Below are 23805 nucleotides of genomic sequence, written 5' to 3'. Positions count from 1 at the left end.
AGGGGAAAATTAATTTTTATTTTATTTTCTGTTTGTGAAATCAGACAGGAAAATAAACCTGCATGCAAGCTTGTGCTGGCTGCGATAAATTCAACCACATTTCAAGCAAATTAGTACTGTTACAGTTCTTTATGGTAAAGCATAATTCAACCCAAGAAAAAGCCAAATAATTCCTTACATGCTGGAAAATGAAAGTAATAAAGTTCAGTATTACATAGTTGATTGTTTCTAAACACTGTACATTCACTATTTTTAAATGAGCAGTAAAATAATTACAGACAATAATTACCTTTGAGCACTTTGGGGTCAGTAGCTGGTTTACAGACTAAATCAGATGGGTTAATATGAGCCTGATCTCTACAACTTGCACATCAGATTAGACATTACATAAATATGGCATTTCTTTACTCAGTCAATTTTCTGGGCTTTGCAGTGCATGTCAAGACAGCAGCTCCCCTGGGAAGACTGAGCAGTTACCTGAAGGTAGGAGACCTCACCATTATACATCAAGACCACAACACAGTAGTTAATTGTTTTGAAAGAGTTTGACCTACTGCCTTATATTAACAGTATTATCACTATCTTTACTGAGGAATTCAGCATGAAACTGGAAACAGGTAGCTTGACTTATAACTCCAGTTTTAGTGATTGTGCCAGCTGGCCTATATCACTGTCTCTAGACATTTTCATCAGAGGCATCTTAAAGTACTCACATTTCATGATCTAGGCAGAATACACTTTTGCAGATATATGTCCAAAGAAAGGACAGAGAGATAATCAAAATCCTGGTCCTTCCTTGAAAGCGTTAGCAGTGCAGCAGTTAGTTAATTAATGCCTGTCTGCCAGCACTTCTCTCCCCCAAATCTCCACCAGTACGTCTTCTACAGTGGAAAAGTCAAGCAGTTCCAATTAAATTGGCAACAAGGGGGACTCACAGCAATGTGCATGGCTGGCTTTGTGTGGCAGTAGGCAGAGGGGCCTTGTATGATCTTTTCCACTCTCCCTGGTAAAGGGAAGCCGAGATGGTAACATCCAGGAGATACGCAATAAGAAGACAAAGGACAACAATGCCTCAAGCCATCTATATGTAAAGCAATGTTTGCAGCCAGCACATACCAAAAAAATTAGGAAGAATTATTGGAAGGATGCTAAGTAATGCAAAACCTGGTTTGGTTTTAAGGAATGAACTTGCCAGTACTTGGAACAATATTCTGCGATAAAAACGTGTATAGGGATGCAATGGTATTTTCTGAAGTTTTAAGACAGATAATTCTAATCATGTCCATACAACTGATGTACCTTCAGATTTCTGGGGAAAAAAAATCATCACACTGGAGGCATCTAGAATGATTTTATTTTCTTGTTCTTCTGAGTTAGTCTTTCTCAAGCATTCATGTGACAAATCCCACATTACTTCTTGCATTAGAAAACTCAGGGACCATTTTAGGTGACATAGATCACTCTGCTGTCATAAAGCTTTGCAAGTGCTCTAGCTCTTTGGGATTGGAAACGGAGAAAATAAAAAGAAAATACTGTTGATTAGAAAACTCAGAATATTAGACTATTTAAGTTTTCAGACATCAGATACATTGGTACAATAATACAATGCAGTATATTGCTGATTTCCCACTCATTCTAGGGCATCAAATATTGTCATTATTTCTTACACGGTGGTAATACCTTGCAAGTTGATTATTCCAATTAATTTATTTTTATGATTCTTGATAATATTTTTTTTTCATTTTTGACAAAAAAAGGAGTAAGAATCAAAGATGTTATTTAATTTTTGCTATTTTCACATTTCAGTAGAATGAGCAAACTTTGTCTTTCAAAAGGAAGATTTATTACATGGGAAATGATTGCATTCATTTATTAGCTATATCACATTTATAGTAACTCAACCTGTTCTCTTTCAATCAATCTGCATTGTTAGTTTCTTGAGATAACTGAGCTTTAATTTTGTTCTATACTCTTGTTTTAGTTCGTATTTTCTGTGGGAATTGCACTGTAGCTATAGGAAATTTAGAAAAAAAAACTGCCTAGCTTTGTGATTTTCCTTCAACTACCTGAACTGAGCTATTTAGAAAGGCAAAAATAGCTTTTTGGAACTCATCAACTTTACACAAAGATTTTACAATTATAAGCAGCAGAGCCAATGTTTTTTCAGAAGAAAACTTTGTCGTAGTGTTTATATGGAAACAACGCAGAAGTAAAATTCATACAACTACAGAATATCTTCTTTCTAACAGAAAACATAGGATAATACCATTCTAGAATAATGCTAGTGGTGTAGACTCTATGTTTTGAGAATGTAAGCAATTTCCTGACCTCAGGTTTGCACGCTGAAAGCTGAACATTTTTCAATAGTAAGTAGTAAGCATCAGCTGAATCTTCTACCTAAGGAATGCAATATTCTGCAAATACTGAGTTTTCTAGCTAGTCCAAATAAAATGAGAATGTGTTTAAACTTTATTTATAAATACCAGTGGGTCATACCCGATGGTACTCTTACTTGGGATGACTGAGGTAATCCCAATTAGCTAGAGCTTTGGTTACACCCAGAATTCTGTGGCCACTGCAGAGCATAAAGTGTCTAACAGGCTTGTGTCAGATTTTAAGGTGAGCATGTGGTTTCATTCTATCAATGTTTAAAACAAAGGATGAAAATTAAAAAAAAAACCTTCCAAAAGCTCAGAAACTTGTGATGTAGGAAGCCCCTTCTCTTTGGTTTCAACAAGTGCTGAACACATCCTTTAAAAATCAGGTACAACTTAACAATATTCCATAATAAACTGAAACAGTCAATCACTGCTCATTGTTTTACTTTGGATATGGCAATTTCTGTTTCTTTTGCATCAAGAATTCATGAACAAGAAATGAAAGGGTTGACTTCCCATCTTCTTCCAACAGTTTGGTTTTTTCTGCCTTGCCATCAGAGGGCAAAAACCATATAAAACCAAAAAAACCCAAACCCGTAAGATTTTAGCTATTGCTAAGGCAGTTTGGGATTAGTGTTACAGAGAAGAGTGACTACAAGAGGAGTAGAAGCAGACACTGATGTTTACAGGACAGAAGTACAGCCTTCCTTTGATTCACAGTAGTTCACATCCATAGATGTATTTAAATTTCCAGGTCCAGTATCTGATACTTAACTGGAAATTGAAATCCTGATACAACAGAAAGGTGGAAAGTGAATACCCCGGGGTTGGAGAGTTGATGAGAAAAACAAGTGAAGTGGTAAAGCACATCCAATTCATTGCCATCAACACTATGAAAATGGTTGAAAGGAAGAAAATCAGGAAAGTCATCTTGCATCCTCTGCCATGTTTTATATTTTCTGAACAATATTAAATATACAACTTCCCTCCAAAATCCACCAATCCATCCATCACAAAACACCTTAACTTATATATTTCAGAAAAAAAAAAGAGACAAATGACTGGAAGCTGGAGAAAAGACCTTGACGTACTTCCATAACTTACTTCTAAATCTCAAAGCTAAATTTATGAAGTGAATAAAATTACTACTAAAAGAAAAAGGACAATTGAGTATGAGGAAAAGGCTGAGTGGTAACATAAATGCTTGAGAGGAGTATAGGGTGAAACAAAGCACAGATGGTTTTATCTTACATCCTTTCACTTTGGACCAGCTGAAGTTGAGAACTGTTTCAAATGTGGATATCCACAATATTGTAATTAAAATTACAGCAACAAGGAAAAAAATCTATACAGAATTATTTCTGCTTAATAATAAAACATATAAAGCTAAATTTTTTTTAGTGTCAATTATATTGGCATGCTTGGTAGCCAACATTTTTTAAATTAAATGAGCTTTTCAACTTAAACAGCAACTGCAAGAGTGTAAAAAAATGCATCCTTATGGGCTGTCATAAGAAATACCTCGAAGTTAGCACTTTACTTAATTATACAAATGCGTAATATAAAATCGATTTCTTGTGCACTGTATGAGTGCCTTGCTTATTGCAAAATACTTTTGTACTGCTTTTGTCAACATAAATTAGACTTAAACAATTTTTTCTAACACTGTTAAATTAAATTATGTGCTTTGCAAGTATAATATTAAACCAATGAATTAAGCTACTAAATTCCATTAAACCATTGTATTTCCTTTATATTCTATAATGGAACTTTAAAAATCAAAATAGTTCTTAACAGATACCTTCAATAAATCACAACTGAGTCATCAATTTGAAATAAAAAAAAAATAAAAGGAGAAATTTGCATCCAATCTATAAAAACGTTAAAATTTGCAGCAACTCTTTATTCACTAAGAATCAAACGGCAGAGAGAATGATACCAGCAATTAATTTTCGGCATGGCTTGCATTATCATTTCAAGGTCAGGTTTCACTGGCCATGCCTCAGTGGGAGCTTGGTTTTGAGATCACTAAACACTGCTCACAAGGGAAACATCATTTAACATGTACTTGGAAAAGTGAAATCACTTGCAATAGCAACAACTGAAAAACTCTTCTATCCTGCCTTGACCCATTTACCTCCCAGAGAGAAACAGGTGTCTTTCAGCAAGCGTTCATGAGCTGCCAGATATATACCTCTGATGGAATACCTGAGTCTTCCCTTACAAACAGTTTGACCTTCTGACCACAGATCAAAGACTGGTCCAGTCCCGACGATACCAGATGAAAACACAAAACTAGTGACCAATACTTTCAGGAAGGATTAAAAGTAGAACACCAAAGAGGCAAATTATGCACCAAGGGGGCTGGAGGGAGAAGAAACAGAAGTCGCTCTTGGCCCCAGCAGAGATCAGCAGCAATCTTGACACACAAGATTACTACACTGCATGCACCACACAAGGAAGCCCAACCTCTTCAATATCAGTGGCTGGGATGCTCAAACGTTCATGCTGCAAGTAAAATTTCCATCTCTAACAATTCTTCTATGTTTTCTCCAAAGTCCTAACTTTAACAATATCTTAAAAAACCCACCCAAAACCACCACCAACAAAAAATCCATAGTAAGTTTCTCCCCTCACCATCTTCAACTGGAAAAACAAATCTTTTTACTTCTCTGATGCTTGTAATTTTTTTCCAACTTTCAAGCTGCATTTATTTATAATTTATATTGCTTTTTTATCATTATTTTCTCTTTACCCCTAACTTAATTCCTTGACACAACTGTTAAGTAGTGCTTTCTCTCATCATAATCCATCCTTACAATGCAGGGAGTTCCAAATAGTATGGTGAATTCAGGTTGCTGCAGACATCCAGGTAGCTGGTATCATTTATGTACGCCTCTTAAATGACTGATTGAGATAAAAAACTACTATGATGACAATGTAGAAAAATGTACTGAAAATAAGTGGCTGCTTCTTTGCAAATGATAGCTGGCAGGAACATACAGTTTTGTCTATTTTTTCAAATTCAGAAAATACAACAGGTATGGATTTTTTCTCCTTCATATCTATTGTAATACACTGGGGGAGAGAAAAATATTTCTAACCATCTGCCTAGTTATTAAAGATGTTACAACAACTTACAGAAAAATGTTTCAGTATGTTGAAACCTTTTTTTTTACAAAGCTATCAGAATATTTTTCTTGAAATTGATATTTATTTCAACACATCTATGTGTTTAGGTGCATATACAGAGTTTCATATCTCAGAACAAAGGCTTCTCTATTTCTTTCAAATACTTTTTCTGAAAATACTGCCAGCAACACCTATGAATGGTGATGGACATTCACAAGCAATTTCTGGAAGCAAGCAGGGACTGCAAGGTTTCAATTCAGTGCAAGTAGTCCAAACAAGCTACATCTTTTCCTGTCCTTGAACACAACAGAGAATATCAGTCTGCTTTTCTTCTTTTTCCCTTTTTTTTTGTTTCTTTCTTTTTTTCCTTTTTCCTTTGTAAGGCAAGCAAGACAGATGGATTTTGAAGCATGTATTTCACCATGACTCTTTCAGGAACTGTTGACGTTGGTTCTTCCATCTATGCCTTGAATAATTTCCCTACAAAAGGTAGATGAGAAAACATGCCATCCCTCATTGTCCCATGCTGTTCTCTGACCCCAGACTTCAAGGATGGGTCCCTTGCCTACTTCTGCCCCTTAGTTATAGCGGTGCATGCCAGACAGGGCAAGGGTGCAAGGGACAGGTTGGTCCTCATGTCCTGCAGTGCCTCGATCTCTTCCCCTCTTCTTTTACAGTACATTAGATCTAAACTGCTAAATTGGTGTCTTACCATTTCCATCTCCTCTGGTCCCTCAAACCCATGGGAGAATGTACCCTATGCATCCTGGGGGACACAGGAAGCCAGGAACTGCCTCTGCAGGTTAGCAGCCTCATGGAGGAAGAAACAGAGTGCACCACCTTCCAGGCAAAGTGAGCTGAACCGCGTGGCCTAGAGACAGCTGGGAGACTAGAGCATCAGTAGCTATTGTGATGGTAAAGTTCATCAACTAGTTCATTCCTAAGAAAATCTAAGGCAGCAGAGAGCATTTCAAGACCTCTCTTGCTCTCCCCTACATTTTATTTTAAAATAGGAAATGCTGTCCACTTGCATAAGGACTTCAGCTGATTCTCTGTAGTAGAGGATGGGGTAAAGGGGCTTTGGTAAGCAAATGCTGGCTTCACCACTTCTGGGATTTTCTCTGTCACTGTGTAACTGTCAAGGGAGCAGAAGAATCCTTCAGAAAAGCCAAAAAGCCTGAGGGCCAGCAGCTAGAGAGGACTCAGTTAACTCTAGGCATGCACAGAGCAGTACCACAAATACAAATCCAGAAGTTACAGAGTGTTAGAAAGAATATGATTTACAGATATTCCATGAACACCACAAAAACAGCAACAAAAAATGTAGGGATCAATGAAATGGACAGTGACTATGCAAGCCCAAAAGATAAGAAGCCCCAGGGAAACAAACTTGGTCATGTCTGGCTTTACAGCCAAGATCTTAAATGGAAGGGGAAAGACATTAGATGACAAACAAAATTCTGTAGCCTTCTGAAGGGCTGAAAGGCTATTTCTTCTATTGCAATTTAGCTTGGGAAACAAAGGTGAAGCTTGCTACAGAGAAACCTGCTACACATGCAGGTTTAAGGAACGTCAGAGTAATGCTCTAAAATGTGCAAACTCAAGCAATTTACGAGTTTGCATCTTTTACGCATTTTAAGGGAAATCATTCTCTTTTAAATGTCAAACCACATTTTTTATTAATTTTCTTTTTCTCTCTGCCAGAAGAAACTTTCAAGTGAAAGAACTTGAAGGATCTTCATATCCGCTGTAGTTATTTACAGCAAATTATATGCACAAAAGCTATATTGCAGTAAAAGAGCAAAATAAAGTATTTAAAAGTTAAGAAATGCTACCTTTGAGATATCAGTAACAACTTTCATTCAGTTTCCTTATGCATATGCATTATATTATTATTGTCCTTGAGGCAAGATGGAAAAATCTATACATAAAAATACAATGTCAACTAATGTAGGTGGCATAGGCTAAAAAAAAGCAATAAACACCATGGTGTATATATTTTTCCTGTACTCCTTGCATACAGCTTTTAAATAATCAAACTAGATTGCAAAAGGTGTAACAACGAATACACCTTACTGACAGCTGTAGGTGCAAGTAAGTTCTGCAGCACTGGTGCACGAGCCCTCACACATATTTTGTACATAGAAGCACATGGTCCACCAGGCATTCATCAGAGAACATCCTGAAAGGTTTGCCTGGCCTGTAAGCTACTCATATTTGTCAGAATATGAGTTTAACAACCTACCATATGATCCAGAATATGGTAGGGAAGTTTATCACTTTTCTGTACTGATGCAGTCAGCTAAGAAAAAACATACTTGATTGCTTTAAAATTAGAAAAACAGAAACAGAGGCGTACTAAATAGATATTGGGCTATTTGGAAAGTTATTCTGAATATGCATAAGAAATTAAATATTAAAAATTTTCTTTTATCTGACTCAAATCAAGTATTTTAAATTTCCAAATGTTTCAAATATGGAATTAGTGGGTTGTCCATTACACCACAGGGTAAGATAAACCAGCAGATTCCAGGATGGTACTGACGATTAATGGAGGATGTTATATAGTTCCCTCATTTTTATACATAATCACTTAATTTCTCCTTATAAGAATTCTAACAGTTGCAACATAGTATTTATCCATTCAGAATTAAAACAAGTTTACCATAAAATATATTTCACCAATGTGCAGAATACCATAATGGCAGTGGATACTGTCATTGACAGGCAGGAGCTGACTGATACAAAAAATGTAGAGACTATCTCCTACTGCGAATGCAGGTTCCCACTGAGAAAAAACAAAGAAAAAGAAGCACAAAATCCTGCCATAAAACCCAGCATGCACTGGAGTTCCACACTACTGGGAAGACAGTGGAAAAAGAATGATTGCCTCTCTCCAAGGTATTATGGGAATTAGTACACAGCTAACAGGGTACTTGGATCAGACTGGAAAGGGACTGCAAAAAAGGAACCAGTTTGAAGAACTGCTTGTGGTTTCACTGATTTCCTAACTGGCAATAACTTACAGGGTACAAGAAACAAAGCCTCTCTCTTCTAGCACATCCTCGGCACCTCTGCAGCCAGCATCAAAGGAAACTGGATAACTATTTCCCCATTTCAGTCAGTATACAAAGCCCATTCACTATACATCAGCTGAGCTCCAGAAGAGAAACAACTTGACAAGACAAGCTGAAGCAATATGTGTCAAAGAGATTGAATTCCACTTTCATATTTGTACAGAAGAAGACAGTGCATGATTATTGCTTGGAGCGTGTGGTTGTTTAGGGGATAATGGTAGTACCTTAACACTGAGAAGTAATGGAAATTGTCTGTCTTGTTCTCATTCTTTCTGAGGCAGTCACTTGTGATATGTCTTGTTGCACTGCCAGGTCATTTCTCTCTTCAGGCTCCTTAAATATCACCTGTCCAAGTTGACAATGCATCTCTCCAATGATGGCATTATGCCTTGTCCCTTGCTAAATTGCTAGACACTTGCTTTACCAAGGATGAAAAGTCACACTTTACTTGCAGAAATTAAAATATTAGAGGCTGGACACTATAATAGAGCTCTGCTTCCCAATGCTGCCTGTTTGCAAGGATGCTCAGACCTCAGTATCAAGGCATCTTATTGTGCCCAGGCCCATGTCCTCCTTTATGATCTTATTCATCATAAAGGAGACTACTCCTAATGTTGCTAAATTCAAAGAAATGGATTCAATTATTAAATTTTCAAACAACAAAAAGGTATATACAATGACTTTCACATTTTTTAAATGCAATCATGTTCACTGAGAGGTTCACTGGAAGATGCAGTGCTTCCAGTACTCCATTTTTTCACACCAGCAATTGATCTGTGCGGAAAACAACTCAGCAAACCCTGCTCCAAAAAACAGACCTTTAGCACCAGAGACAAAAGAGTTTCTTCATGAGCTGTCAGTGCTATATTTAACCCCCAATACAAGTCCATATCAGATAGAGTAAGGCATAGCATGGAACAGAGAAAGAAGGATGGTCAGAATAACAGTAGGAAATTTAAAGGCAGATTTTTTGCAATTCAAGACTGAAAAAAACAGATTGTAAATACTACTGGGTTTGGGTTTTTTTTTTGCACTTGTTCTTTACTACAGTTGCTGCACATTTGTTTCCTAGCATGCGTGATGGTCTAGACAGGCAGAAAGAAGCCTGCCCATCATACCCCAGCACCTTACACAGAATTACCAGGACAGGATGGCTGCTCTCGAGGTGGATAAAACACACATTGGCACATGTGTCTACTGAGAGAATAATGTAAAGTGTCCAAGAGATTCGTTTTAGGACAACAAAATGCATAACAGGAGCATCTGATATTTTCTAGTTTAAGTCTGCCCACAAGGTAGACTTTCAGAGTGCGCTGAAAGGTTATGGCTGCCACAGAACCCACACCCTGGGATGCAGCAGCCCAGCTGAAGCCTCACTCACAGGAGCCCACAGCATATCTATTTCTAACAGATCTTTAAATCACCTAGAGTCATCACAGAAATTATTGTACAGACTCAGAATGCCCACCTTAAACGTGCAAATTCTTTCTTAAACACAGAGACAGAAAGCTGATTTGTGAAAGCAATATTGAAGAGTGATAGCACATTTTTCCTCACTGTGGGACCAGAGCAAATTAACACAGGAGAAAAAAACCCTATATTTGTGAACTGCCTTAATTTAATGCACATGACAACTAGTAAATTGAGGACTAAATAATTCACAGTAAGGCATAAGCATCGCGATTTATTGATTTCTACGCAATCCGATTGTTACATCTATTTTTTTCTCGTTGTATAAAGTATGCGTATATGCTCTGAAAATGCCCATCAGTAAAGTGACAATGAAAAATGCCTACCATCTTAACTTGCCTTTCAAATCCACATCCCTCACCTTTTCCAATTACTGCAAGGCAAGATAAGCCACATCTAAAAAACTTTTTATTTCTTTTTTTTTCTCTAGAGGTTCTTATACTATATTCATCACCATATAAACTGCAAACCTACAAGCATATTATGCAATATGAATAATTTCTACAACATATTATTTGTTCCCTCATCCATTGTTTAGACAGAAGCATCCATATTTGCTTTAAACTTTTAAATTCTGTTTCTAGGCTGAATGGAAGGAATAGCTGGGACTGAAGGGGGACAGATGGTTGTGTTAAAATAAAAAAGGAAAAAGAAAAATCAAACACAAAAAACTGAGCATCAGAAAACTTGGTAATGGCAACCTAAGAAGTCTTTGAGGTGAATTTGCAGACATACAAAGAAAAGAAGAACAGCTCAACTTGCATGATCCTTAATTATGGCTATTCGGAAGATAATAGGCAAGGGCTAAGCCCTCCTCCAAAAAAGAAACGTTCAGGAATAAATTAATCTCCACTGATTTCTATACAGTATGTTAGCTGCATTCTTCTTGCACTGCCCATCCACCCCTTATTATATCAAGTTAACACCAAAAGTCAACTCTACATGGACAGATACAAAGAACTCTTGGTCACACTGAGAGCTGAATGCAGAGTGGTTGTGCATCTTTATTTTCATGGAGAGGGTCTGTCTACAAGACCACAAAATTTACATCAGTTATAAAACCTGTCACTGAATGAATTAAAATTTCACCCCTTACATATGATCTTCATTGTATAAGATTCTCATTGCAAAATATTTAGCATTCAGACAAATAAATCCAAGATCTCATTGCAGCCAGCACAAGAGTAAGAAAAGCACTTGCTCTGAAAAAAATAAATAATAAAGTCATGCGAGGTAAATAAATTTGAGAAAAATTGCTGGGGAAACACTCATAGTTACCTCTGCTTTCCAAGTAGCAATGAGACACCAAAGTGAAGTGATTTGTCAAAGGTGATGCCAAAGGCCATAAGCAGAGAGCAGGTTTCTTGAATTGCAGTTCTGTGCTGTCTTCAAAGGCCATTACTTTAAGGAAACACGGTACAACTCAACCAGCTTATTTATTTCTAATCATCTAAGCTGCTACAGGTTGTGAACTGTGAATAGAGCACATCATATTCCCAGTGGGTGCTCATGCTCTGAAATTTCAGTCTAATTGTTAGAGTTCATTTTGCAAACAAAAGAAGGTACATTGTCAAATATATTTTCACCAGTCCCTCTCGTTGAGCATAATTTCTCTAAAATAAAGGTAATAAACTGTAAAATATGTACTTATGGTACCGATATAGTATCTGAAATGTTTAATTATCTGAATGATAATTTAACATGTTGATACTTCCAAGGGTAATGAAATAGCTTTTAGCAATTAATGACCTGAAAAACAAAATGCATAAAATGAAATAGTTCTCAAAGGTAACCTGAAATGAAAAATACTAGTATGCAAAGGAATAAAAGGCTTATGCAGTTGAGGTGGAGATGTGAAACATTGAAAATAAGTTTTGACCCCATGAGAAATCACTGTCTAAATCATGTCTATCTCTAAACTCAGTATTAATTCTGATCACATCACACATAAACCAAAAGATTTTGTTTCCAGATTCCAACTTTCTGCCAGATTTTTTTTTTATTTTGGTTTCCTAATCCTCCTGACAACAAACTCTTGCACAATGCCATACCTTTAATTCTGTAGAAAAGGATGCTATACAGATTTGGAGAGCGGTTGTAGAAATGGAGACAAAAGACTTGGGTTAGAAGAAAACTAATTTGGTATGCAATTTCAAGAATACACCTTCAAAAGCTTTAAAACATTCTCCTATACTAAGGAAAGAGTGAGAAATTTTGCTCTGGTTTACAAGCCAAGGACTACAGGACCTCTTCTAGTTCCAGTGCCTAAGCATCATCCCTAATGGTCCATGACTCTCAGGTCTCTTTTCCCACTCTGTATATATGGCCTACTTTGTTTTTGTTATACTGCAAATGTTACACTTGAAACATAGATTAGAATCACCCAATTAAAACCACTGTAAATTAGAACTCAAGTCTTTATTCAAGAGGCTTCTTTTTCTACCAGTTTCATAATATTCTGTAACTTGCCAGCTTTATCATAGTTACATTTTCTTTATAAATTGCATGGAACTGTTCCTGATAGGGCCCAAACAGAAATGTTTATTCAATTAATCCATAAAACCAGTTTTAGATATATAAGCCAGTTCTTCTCCATTTGAGTTGATTTTATTCTGGTTTCTTAATCAAAATGCCTTATATGAAATTAAATGCATTAGAGAAGAACAATATCAGCTTTATTAACCAAATCTGTAATTTAATTTTTAAAAAATCAAGTTATTCTGACAAGAGCATTCTATAAATCTGTTGACTGTCTCTAATTATATTACTTCCTTAATTCTTCATTAATCAAGCTTGCTATTGGCTGTTCCATTATTCTGTTCAGAATTAAAGTCAAGATGACGAGCTTTTAATTAATTGGGTGATCCTGAGCCTTCATGTCACTATTTTTAACATTTGTTTTTCAAGTTATCTGGAGCTTTCCAGGACTGCTCCAGATTTTTGTTTGAAAACAGCAAGCAAAACCAGGTAACATTAAGAGCCTTGACAAGTCATTCTTAGGTTTCTAGACCTACTGATCACCTGAGGTGCAACTTGACATCAGTTGCTACTTAATATGCTCCTCAACTCATTGTTAAAACAGAGGCTATTTCATTATCATTCCATACAAAAGCACCACATGGTCCATTCCCCCTCTAAGCACTAGCAGGAGGATTTACTGAGAAATAAGGTGAAGAGAGTGAAATTCACTCAGTTCTGCTTCATACAGTCTAGATTCAAATTAGGTAAAAAGAATTATGCTGCTCACTATTAAAATGAAACAAGGTTAAAATAATTAAAAAGCAAACAAGAATTAAATGAAAAACAAATATTTATCTAGCAGAAGAAAGTCCAAAGAATTGATGCCTGTCAGAACCGGAGCTTTTGGGAAGAATGACATGATATCTCTTTGTAATGGCTTTGGAGAAAGACATATGGGGGTGAGAGAAAAAATATTGAATGCATTTGGTAAATCTCATCAACATCTCCTACCCCAGCACACACTGCTGGTACTGCTTTCCTCTTCTGCCCTTCCACTCCTGCTACTCACAGCCCTCCGTCTCTTATCCACACTACTCTGCCAGAAGCACCAAAATAACTGAAAAATTAGTATGCTTCCAAAACATTTTAGTGCTGCATCAGAGCAACTTAAAAAACCTTATTAAAATTTTCCCTGATTAATTTTTAATAGACTGATAAATGAAAATACAATAAAAATCAGTCCTTTAAAAGTTTGTTTTATTTACGTACTTACCAATTCTCAAATGCTATAAAATTAATATTGCATTCCTGAACAGTTGAGAGACCTTAATTATGAAACCAAACTAAAGCACCAAACACACTAATCAATCATGCTAAAAAAAATTTATTTCAGCTGAAATTAAAAATAGAAGTCTCAGTTCAAAAAAGAGCTCCAGTCTTCTAAAAGGGAAAGATTATCTCAACCTGCAGTCATGTTTTTAAGAAGCAGACACAGACCAAAAATCTGTGAACATCAGTCCCCCAGTTTTGAAGAAACTCTAATCAGGCTGTGAGTTATCTGGCCTGGGTGCACCCACAGCACTTTCAAGCACTGCAATATGAATTATTGTCCACATCCATTTTTTTACAGCTGGAATGGGCACCATGGATTAATGTACTGCAATATATTTTCTTGCCACAGACAGTGCTCCTCTCAGAAGTGTGATCTATTGACTAGTTACATGCACTTTGGATAAATCATGACAGTCTCAGTGTGCTGTGGCATGCTCTGCCCTGGGAAAAGCCACCAAACAAACCAAGCCGAGACAAGAGATGGAGAAATTGCTGAGACACAGGGGAGATCTGTGTGATGTTGGCAGCCGTTCCCTTTCCTCCCCCTGCCTCTACCACACAGTGAAGGTGTATCCTGACCTAGTGTCCTTCATCAGAAAGAGAACCAGTAATTCTAACCAAAGTCTTTGCACCAAAACCTTGACTGACCAGTCTGTCAAGTGCCAATGACCACAACCATGTCTTGCTGCAGGTAACTCATCCCCCCCTGCCCAGTGGTAGACACTTCAGAAAGAAGGCAGAAGAGGCCACTGCACACAACAGAGGCTTTGAAATGTGGGTGGCCATGCTAGAGGAGCCCACCTGCCTAGGTCTGCTACCCTAATTCTAAGTGAAGAGCATCACAGTGACTTACTGCTGATTATCACACTATACTATAAAAAAATTAGCCACAAACAAAACTCTTCTGAAAAATAAAGCATGAGAGAATTCAGGACACCCATGCCTCATTGTATAACATGGCACTCGCAATGTTGCAGGAAGAAACTTTCCAGTTAGTGCAGAGGGAACTTGCAGCTGCAAGTACCATATAAATGATACTAAGCATGGCTGAATACAGTGAACAAAAAAAAAAGTTGAAAACTAATTTAGGGGAGGTCAGTGTCTGAACTTGCAGTTTACTGCCAATTCAACTGAGTCATCAGCATCGCGCTCCTTTGAAAAAGAGGATACCATGCCTAATTTATACAATCTGACAAGAACTTGGCTGGGCAGTCTGCCTGGTCTCTTGCTAGGTAAGTCAGCTGCACTACAGTCCTTTCTTATGGATATAAGCATCATTAGGATTCTATATGTGGTATGGATATCTCAGCAATGGCAAGCAGCACAATAAACAGAGCATGGTTGCGGGTGCCAGATGATGGTCCAAATCAGGTGGCTTTTCTACAGGATGCCTTCTCAATAACAATTTTAGTATTCAGTCTTAAAGAGAATATGATGAAGTTCCTTAGTCCAGACTTCTTCCATTGTCTTAATATCTCTACCCCCCCCGTATCATAACCAACCGGTAAACCTATATGGAACAAGGCTCTGGTGCATTTGGAATCAGATATCGAGATCTTAAATGGTTCCAATTAGAACCTGGCCAAAAGCCCAGAAACAGTCACAAGTGCCAAACACATTTGTAAAAACAACAGCAACTTATAAATATTGGTGTAATGAGGCCTCTTCTGGAATAACAAATGTAAAATAATTTTTAGAATTATCATATTCATTTCATTTCAAGTTGTTCATCTTTAGTTGATTCTTAAAATGTGTTCAAACTGTAAATAACAAAAATATGAGCAATAAAAACATGTAATTTAAGCACTCAAAATGTATTCACGTTCCCCTTGCAGCTATAGTCTAAGTCCATAATAATACCTACTTTGAGGGAAACAAGGCAAAAATTCTGCTTGAAACATGAAGACAGCTCTTTTTCTTTAAAGGTAAATATTTCTGTCCCCTTTAAAAAAAATAACAGTTGAAAATTACACATTTATCTATATTTTTATTAGTTTTCAAAGTTTTAAACAATTGCAGTTGCACTACTGCAAGGGACACAAATGAAGACCACAACTTATCCATTCAGTGCTGTATATTCCAGGAGCCTCCTGTGATGTTGACTCTACCCAATTTTATAAAACCTTTGTCTCATATATCAACATCTTAAATTCTCATGTACAGTACAAAGTAAAACCTATAAGCCCAGGTCCCCACCCTGAAGTCTCTGCCATCACTCTGCAAGTGTAAAAGGCAACAAACACTGCATGCAGTAGCACTGTACACGTCCCACATCAGCACATGCAGATTCCATACTGCAATGTCCCCCTCACTCCACTCATTTGAAAAATCATTTACAATTTTTATGTAACCACAACAACATTTTAGTTCCCCAGGCAGTCATGCAGGGTCACTTTCTTGATGGCAACATCACTGGGGTCCCTCTGTTATGAACCCCAAGACAATGATCAAAAGCCTTTGAGCTTGCTTTTGTTTTTCAATACTTCCCATGTTTTGCTTTTTTTGTTTGTTAGAGGAGAATTCAGCAGTATCCTGTACTCTGTGTATATTGTTTTCGAAATTAACATACATGGAAACTGTACATAAATATTCTGCACTTCAAAAAGGCATCAGAAAGCAGCCCAGCTCCCAAGCCTTCAATTACAGGGGATCATGTGCCAGCATTGCATCACTGAACCAGCATCTCCTGCTCTTATGCCTTGAGGCTGACTGTTACCAATAGCAGGTTTCTGTGATGGATAATGCTTTTGAACAATGAAATAACAGTAATAACAATAGTAATAATAATAATATCATTGATAAATATTTAGTGTTTCTCAGCTCTGCTAAAACTATAAAGCTTTCCCCCCTGCCCTTGTTCATTTCATTATCAAAACAAAGAAAAAAAAATGAAGACACACAGGACTGTTTTCTCCAACTGTTTTACAATTCTTCATGCTTTTCTGAAAAATCACACCCTTGTGCTAGACTTCAATAAAGTAGAAGCGAGCAATTCCACCATGTACATATATTAAGCTCTGGACAGACTGAACTATTGACCTCCTTTGCTGCTAAAAAATCAGTTAATCATAAAACTGAGCTGTGAGCTGTTACTCAGAAGCAGCAGCCAACATAAGAGAACACCTTCTAATTTGCAGTTGAAAAGGCAGGCTAAGTGGACAAGTTTAGATTACCACGTATTTTCTGCACCCTGTCCCTCTCCCTCCACTCCCCCAAGGAAAGAAAGGCAATCACAACTCAGAGGATACACTCAGAAGGACAACACACCCCAAAGCCACAGAAAACAGCCCTGAGGATTACTTCTGGTTGAAGTGTTACCCTCTACCTTTTGTTTTGGTGTTAAAACCCAGAGAAGCGAATAATCTGAGCAATGACACCAGGCAAGAGGTGAAGTCATAATGAAATAAAGCTCAAGTGTCCTGTGAGGACCGAGGGGGAGGCAGTACCCTTCAGCATCAGCAGCTGGGAACACAATGCTGTGATCATGTCATCATCAGTGGTGCTTAGAAGAAGAAACAACAAAGCATACACCTGGCTCTTACAGAGGATAATGTCAGAAAATAGTGTTTTGCTTCAGATGTTTCAGACTTCAGCCATTTAAAAACACTCAGTGGTTTCATATATTTGATTGCTCAGCACCATCTTTAATCAGAGACTGATAAAACAACACATCTAGCAAAATGCCTTCACTTCAACATGGGAAAGATTACCTGGGAAATGCCAGGTGGACAAATAGGCTGTCAGAGGACTTAACTAGTGGAAGAATTATTTCGTCATTAAAGAACAATTTTGTTTAGCATTAGTGGAAACATTTAGTAAATGAGTCACCAGACACTAGTTTTGCTATGAGGAAGACATAAATTGATCTAAATACCTAATAATAAAGGTGCACATATGACTATGAGGAAAGTATGATCATCACTCAAATCGCTAAAGAGTAGAGTACATCTCCAGCAAAGCAGAGCACAACTGATCAATAATACATTATTTTAAAATAGCATGAAATTATAAATACTGAATGAATTATGGGGAAAAAATACTTTAAATTTCATTTGAAAACAATGCTGATATTTGCTTAAACATTAAATAAACAAAGAGCAGAATACTAGCTTATTCTCATTATTTTTCAGTGAGTTTGCTGTTGCTGCTACTTGGAATGTAAACTTCAATCCTTACAATCTCATCAGATCAACATTCTCTAATGCACACTTTTTAATCTGTATAGAGAGTAGTCAAACTTCATGTTAAAAATTCATTTATTTCCCACCATTCCATCTGATATCGAGCAGATAATCAATTAGAACTTGTTTCAGAATTCAAACTAATATGTATAAAACTTAGGGAAAGACAAAATTGACAAAGAACATTGACAGAAAAGAGAGTATCTGGCTGAAAAAAAAAAGTGATCTTGTCAGAAATGAGAATTAGGAATAATTGAAGAAAATCCAGAGAGAAGATATTGCTGCAGAGATATCATCTAATATAGCACAGTCAATCACCTGCCAGTCGCCCGTACAATACCAACAGCAGCAGGGACTGCAGGGTGAGATATTCCATTATTACCTTTACCTTTTGTTACAAATCTTCTCTTTGGAAGAGACTAATTTTTATGTTTATAATTTGCTTTTTACAAGCAAAATATATGTATATCCAGATAAAATATCATATTGACTTGGACTTGCAGTTATCTATCAGAAGCCTTGGGAGAACACTGCAGAAAAGGAAGACCTGTCTCATTTTCCAGACAGGTGAGGAGGCAGCAGGGCGACCTGCTGTTCAAGCTGGTTCTGTTCTGACTCATCCCTTGTACTAGGGACAATATTTCAGTCTTCACAAACCCTTGCTGACACACCTTCTTCTAACTGAAACTAGCTAATGGTAAAAATTATTTGCCTTCATTTTCATGGAATAGGAAGAATCAGTCTTGCTACAAGATAAACAGCTTGAAATTTTATAATTATTAAAATAATACTGTCACAGAACTTCAGAACTTTCTTCTCAAGTATTTCTTTAATCTGCTTAATTTCATAGTGGATTAAATTGAGTTGAATTTTTTTCTCAAGCCAGACTAGATTTTGTAGCCTTACATGTGAATGTTATGCTTAAAAAAATTTAAAAAACCACACTCACAATAACATTGATTTCCCTAACTGGCTTCTAAAAACATGTCACATAAATCCTTACTTACTTTCTTTTCCTTTCCCATTAAAAATCTTTACTCTGTCACAACCTGGCTAAATTGAGTTACATTTTTTCAAGTGCTAGGAAAACAACCTGAACATTTGGATTTGTTAGTCTCGGCTCAGCCTCTTTAAAACAGAAGCTGTTTTCCAATTCCTACTTTTTCAGAAGAATGTCTAAACCAATTCCATGCAATAAACCAATACTTTAACCTTACTTAGTTCTCAAAGACTGACATCTTAACTGAGATAGACACATAGATCTTTTTGATTCACTGGAAAGAAAGACTAAATTATAAAAACGATCACAAACTCCAAAAGATGCCTTCAGTTTAGTCTTACTCCAGATTTGTGCCTCAGCTTCTGACCATACCATTCCCAACTTTAAAAAGAATTCTCTAATTTTCTGGATTTCATACCCACTGACCTAATCTGCTAGAATTCCTGTCTTCTGATTCAGACCCTGACACTCTTCCTCAAGTAAACAAAATGAGTGGTCATCCATCAGAGATGTCACCAATTTGTGAAAAAACTATTCATATTTCTGATTCTCATATGCATGGTATATACATGACACATGGAAACCTGACGCTCTGGTTTGTTGTTCTGATTACTTAATTGCAATTTTGAATAGATGGTTATCAGCACACTTTGCTAAATCTAATACTGTGCCAACTTTAAAATACCATCAGGCCCTAGAAGTCCTGAGACTAGGAGGGGAAAACCCACAATTTAGTTTTGCTTATTTTCCTCACAGTCTGAGATTCAAATCTATAATTATTCTCCCCTGCAACTATGAGACATAGGCATTATCTTTCTTCTTGAGAAAGCTGAGATTAAAATAACTTTAAGAAGCTTTAGCAGGAACAGCATATAACACAAGTTGGCAGTGCTTCATCTTCTTGGTGCTGGCCACGCAGGGGCACTCTAAGAAACAGGAAGCAGACTGCAGGGCTCAGCAGCACATGATTTTGGTGATAGCAGCCAAAAATGGAGAAAACGCTCCATTAATATTTTCAATTATATTTTACAATTTAGAGATTCATACAATATTCTGAGTTGTAAGGGACCCACAAGAATCATTGAGTCCTATTCCCCATCCTGCACAGGAGAGACGCAAGAGTCACACCATGTGCCTGAGACCGCAGTCCAAACGCTTCTTGAACTCTGGCAAGCTTGGTGCTGTGATCACTTCCCTTGGGAGCAGTCATAGCTGGAGATTTTAGTATTCATATTTTAGTTCTTGGAGACTCTGTCAGGCCATGTGTAACTGCTTGGGAAAAGACAAATTATGCAGAAGTACACTACACTTTTTTTTGCAAGGCTCTATTTCTTAAACATATCCTTTTTTCTCATGCAATTTCCTCTATGTGCAAGTTTAATTAAAATGCATTTGAAAATATCAAGGTGAAGAAGCAAGGAGGTCAGTACTTTCCAGAAATCAAGTTCCGTTCCTTGCCTGAGGAAGAGTAAAATGTTTTCTTGGATTTCTAACTTCCCACCTCCTAACCTACCCTCCAAGGGTTACCAACCTAGACAATGACCAGGTAAAGAAGAGGATGAAGCAAAACCTTACTGATCCAGAAACCTGGGGATCCTGTGGGTGTGAAGTGAATCCTTAAGTCCTGATAGAAGTTAATTGGAGCCAACACTCCTGCCAATAAATTAAACCATAAAGTAAAAGATTTGGGGTTTTTTGTTAATTTTCCAGAGCAACACTCACCAGCACACTTGGTCCTGGTGATGAGTGGTGGTCCTGGCTGCCCTGTCCCACCTTCGCCTGGTCTGGTGAGCAGGACCCGAATCTCATATTCGGTGTCAGGGTCCAGGTGCCAGAGCTTGTACGTTGGTGCGTTGACTGCATGGGTCTCGGTCCAAGTCCCGGACGTCATCCGGTACTCCACTTCTTTCAGGATAATGGGGCCGTCCCCAATGATCGAGTTGGCATTCAGCTGGATGAGCAAGTATGTAGGCCCAACGCCCAGCAGCTGCGGGGGTGCTATTGGCCGAGGTGGCTCTGCAGGGGAGACAAAAAAAAGCCAGGGGTAAAACAAAAGCTGGAAAAAGCCCTCCTCCCACTAAGAGGAGGGCTCTCTACACAGAAAGTTGTCAGCGTTTGGTCAGCGAAAATTCCAAACCTCAGAAGCAAATTCAAACTGACATCAATGAAGAAGAGCTGAGGAGAATTTCAGCTGATGGGAGTGAGTGGTGCACTACTGGCCTCTGCTCAATGTTATTTTTTCCTGTTAAAAAGCTCAGCTGGAGACCACAAAATCCTGTCGGATTTATATATTGCTGCTGCTTGAGATTTTTTTCTGAAAAAAACTATGCTCATTTATATAATTTACTATACTAATAACTTGAGATTTTCTTTTATTGACTGAAACCGTGTTTGTACTTTCCTTATAGAAAGAGCTGCAAGAGATGATACACTACCCCTGCACAGAATATTCTTAAAAATGGGTATCACTGCAGCTAATCTGAAACCCACTGGATGTAGTTAGGCAAAAGGATATAGATGCCTATTACAGGCATTTAGAATATTCAGAACTGAGCAAAGCTGCCAGGAGAATGACAAAATAAAGACATATGGCAACAACATACAGTATTTTATTCTTTAGTAAGTTATTAACTGATTTTGAAACTTGAACAATAGGATGTGTGCTGCCTTTTGTCATCCCCTCTTCTCCTCAGCTTTTGCCTGCCTGTGCAGGCACTGTGCAGCTGCACAGTGAAAAAGGTAATGACAGACCAAACAGGAAGGGGTGGTCCTCCTTACTCTGAGAAATGTTAACATAGAAACATTGCCTCAACATGATTTATTTTAAGAAACAAATCACAAGCAACAGGTATTTTTCTAATAAAATGAATTCACTGATAAACATGGAGGGTTCATTTTCATTCCAGATGGCTTATATTTCAACTAATTTGTTTCAGTTAATTAGGCAACGATGCTAAATTCAGTGCACACAGGGGTTTTACATAGCAGCGATGCAGAACTAACAAATCAGCAACTCTGAGCAGGTAGAGGGGATCTCATGGCCAGTACATTAAAAATAACTTTTAACCCCAGACCATAAGACTTCCCTAGCAGGGGACCCTTGCACCACTTCCCCCACATTCCACACAACCAAGTTAAGACACAGATGCATTCCATGTGTTCTGCCACCCAGGGATGATCCCATCAGTGTCAGTGACAGAAAATGTGATGGGGAGTGGTGGACTTCCTTTGACATCCCATTCCCTGCATGGTGAACCTGCATGGTTCTGCCTGCTTCTCTATTTCCAGCAGCAAAGCTTCCCTTCCAGATACCACAGCTTGCTCCAAACAGTATATTCACCAGCTCTATAAGCAACCAAGTTTCCCAGATTTTAGCACTTATCTTGCAGACCTTTTTCTAAATTAACTGCTTCTCAAGACACTCAGTTTGCAGACCAGGGAGTCTGTAGCCATGTCATAGTGGCTGTAATGGGAGCTGATTTTTTTCCTCCCAGAGTGAAAAGGTGAATGCTCCAAAGTGTTTCCATTTCTGCTTCGGGATATACAAAACTCTAGAAAATATCTCAAGCAATTATTAACATTTTACCATGTTTTGGCAATAAATGTGCATATGAATTAATTTAGATCCCTCACCTGCATCAAAGCTCAGAAATGCAGCTGGGCATAATGAGGGCAGTTTGTTTGCTGTGGAGCTAACATTTTAAATGTCAAACTAATGTATGCTAAGGTCAGTGTATACTGTAGCAGAAAACATCATCATTGATGATCATGATGCACTGCCAACTCCAAGTTATAAACTTCTAAAACATATGGCTATGTTTAGAAGTATACACTTTGATTAAGAGCATGATTATCACAAATAAAACCTCACATTAATGAGACTAACATACCATTGCCTATTAAGTTTTTATGTTAAGAAGTAAAGCACATTCTTATATTAGCATACACATTTTGTTTTTAAGCTCTTGAGGCCAAGGAGACTTATTTATAAAGTCTCTCCCAGTTCCAATAAATTATGCATGAATTTTAATCAGTTAGCAAATGAACAAGTAATTGTTCTGCAGCATTATTAATATTCTTCATAATACAATATACTATCAGAACCAGAGGTGAGGTGCAACCAGAAATCCCAAAAGTACACTAAGTATCAACTGAAGCATGCAATCCCAATATACCAGAATAAACTTTTCTGATGTTACCCAATTAACTTTCTATTAATTATTCCCATTCATTATTCTATAACCACATCCACATTTATAATTTGAAATCACAATTTCCTTTTGTATATACAGCAATCTAGAACTTTTACAGTTTAAAAATTGCCATTGATAGCTAAAAAGACAGAACAACGCCATTATTAATGTTTTGGTTGCCATTCCCATAGCAAATATCACACATATCAACAATACCTTTCCTTTGGTGAGTTTTAAAACACAATTTACATCCTTCAAGGAAGTATATGTTGCTGGCTTTTTACCCCAGCAATCTGGGTCCACCTGTAGTAAATAATCCAGTTGCAGAGGGCCCTGAGAAGACAGTCAGCCAAAAATGAAAAACCTCTTATATAAGACACAAAAAATAAAAGGAGATACGTGAAAAAGTACCCTAAAAAAAATCAGCCTCTCAGAAGTTTGTTCTGGCTTTTAAACAACATAAAAACTAAGATTCACCAGGTGATGGTTTAGATGTTCAGAGCCTGGGTTAGAGGTAGAATTGCAGGAAACTGAGGCTCACCAGGTACCCACAACAGCAGCATCCCTCCTGCCTGGCCCTGC

At 37.4% G+C, this 23805-nt stretch overlaps 1 protein-coding gene across 5 annotated transcripts in view; it reads right to left on the bottom strand.

Moving 5' to 3' along the window:
• Positions 1–23805, bottom strand: part of PTPRK (protein tyrosine phosphatase receptor type K) — a 389920-nt gene that overhangs the window by 147814 nt on the left and 218301 nt on the right. For all 5 annotated transcript variants that reach the window (XM_069010807.1, XM_069010808.1, XM_069010804.1 and 2 more), the window contains exon 7: positions 20753–21046. In XM_069010807.1, the coding sequence (XP_068866908.1) occupies positions 20753–21046 (294 nt within the window). The remainder of the gene's footprint in view (positions 1–20752; positions 21047–23805) is intronic.

Source organism: Aphelocoma coerulescens, chromosome 3 (assembly GCF_041296385.1).
Source record: "Aphelocoma coerulescens isolate FSJ_1873_10779 chromosome 3, UR_Acoe_1.0, whole genome shotgun sequence".
NCBI lineage: Eukaryota > Metazoa > Chordata > Aves > Passeriformes > Corvidae > Aphelocoma > Aphelocoma coerulescens.
This window is presented reverse-complemented; position numbering and strand designations above follow the sequence as displayed.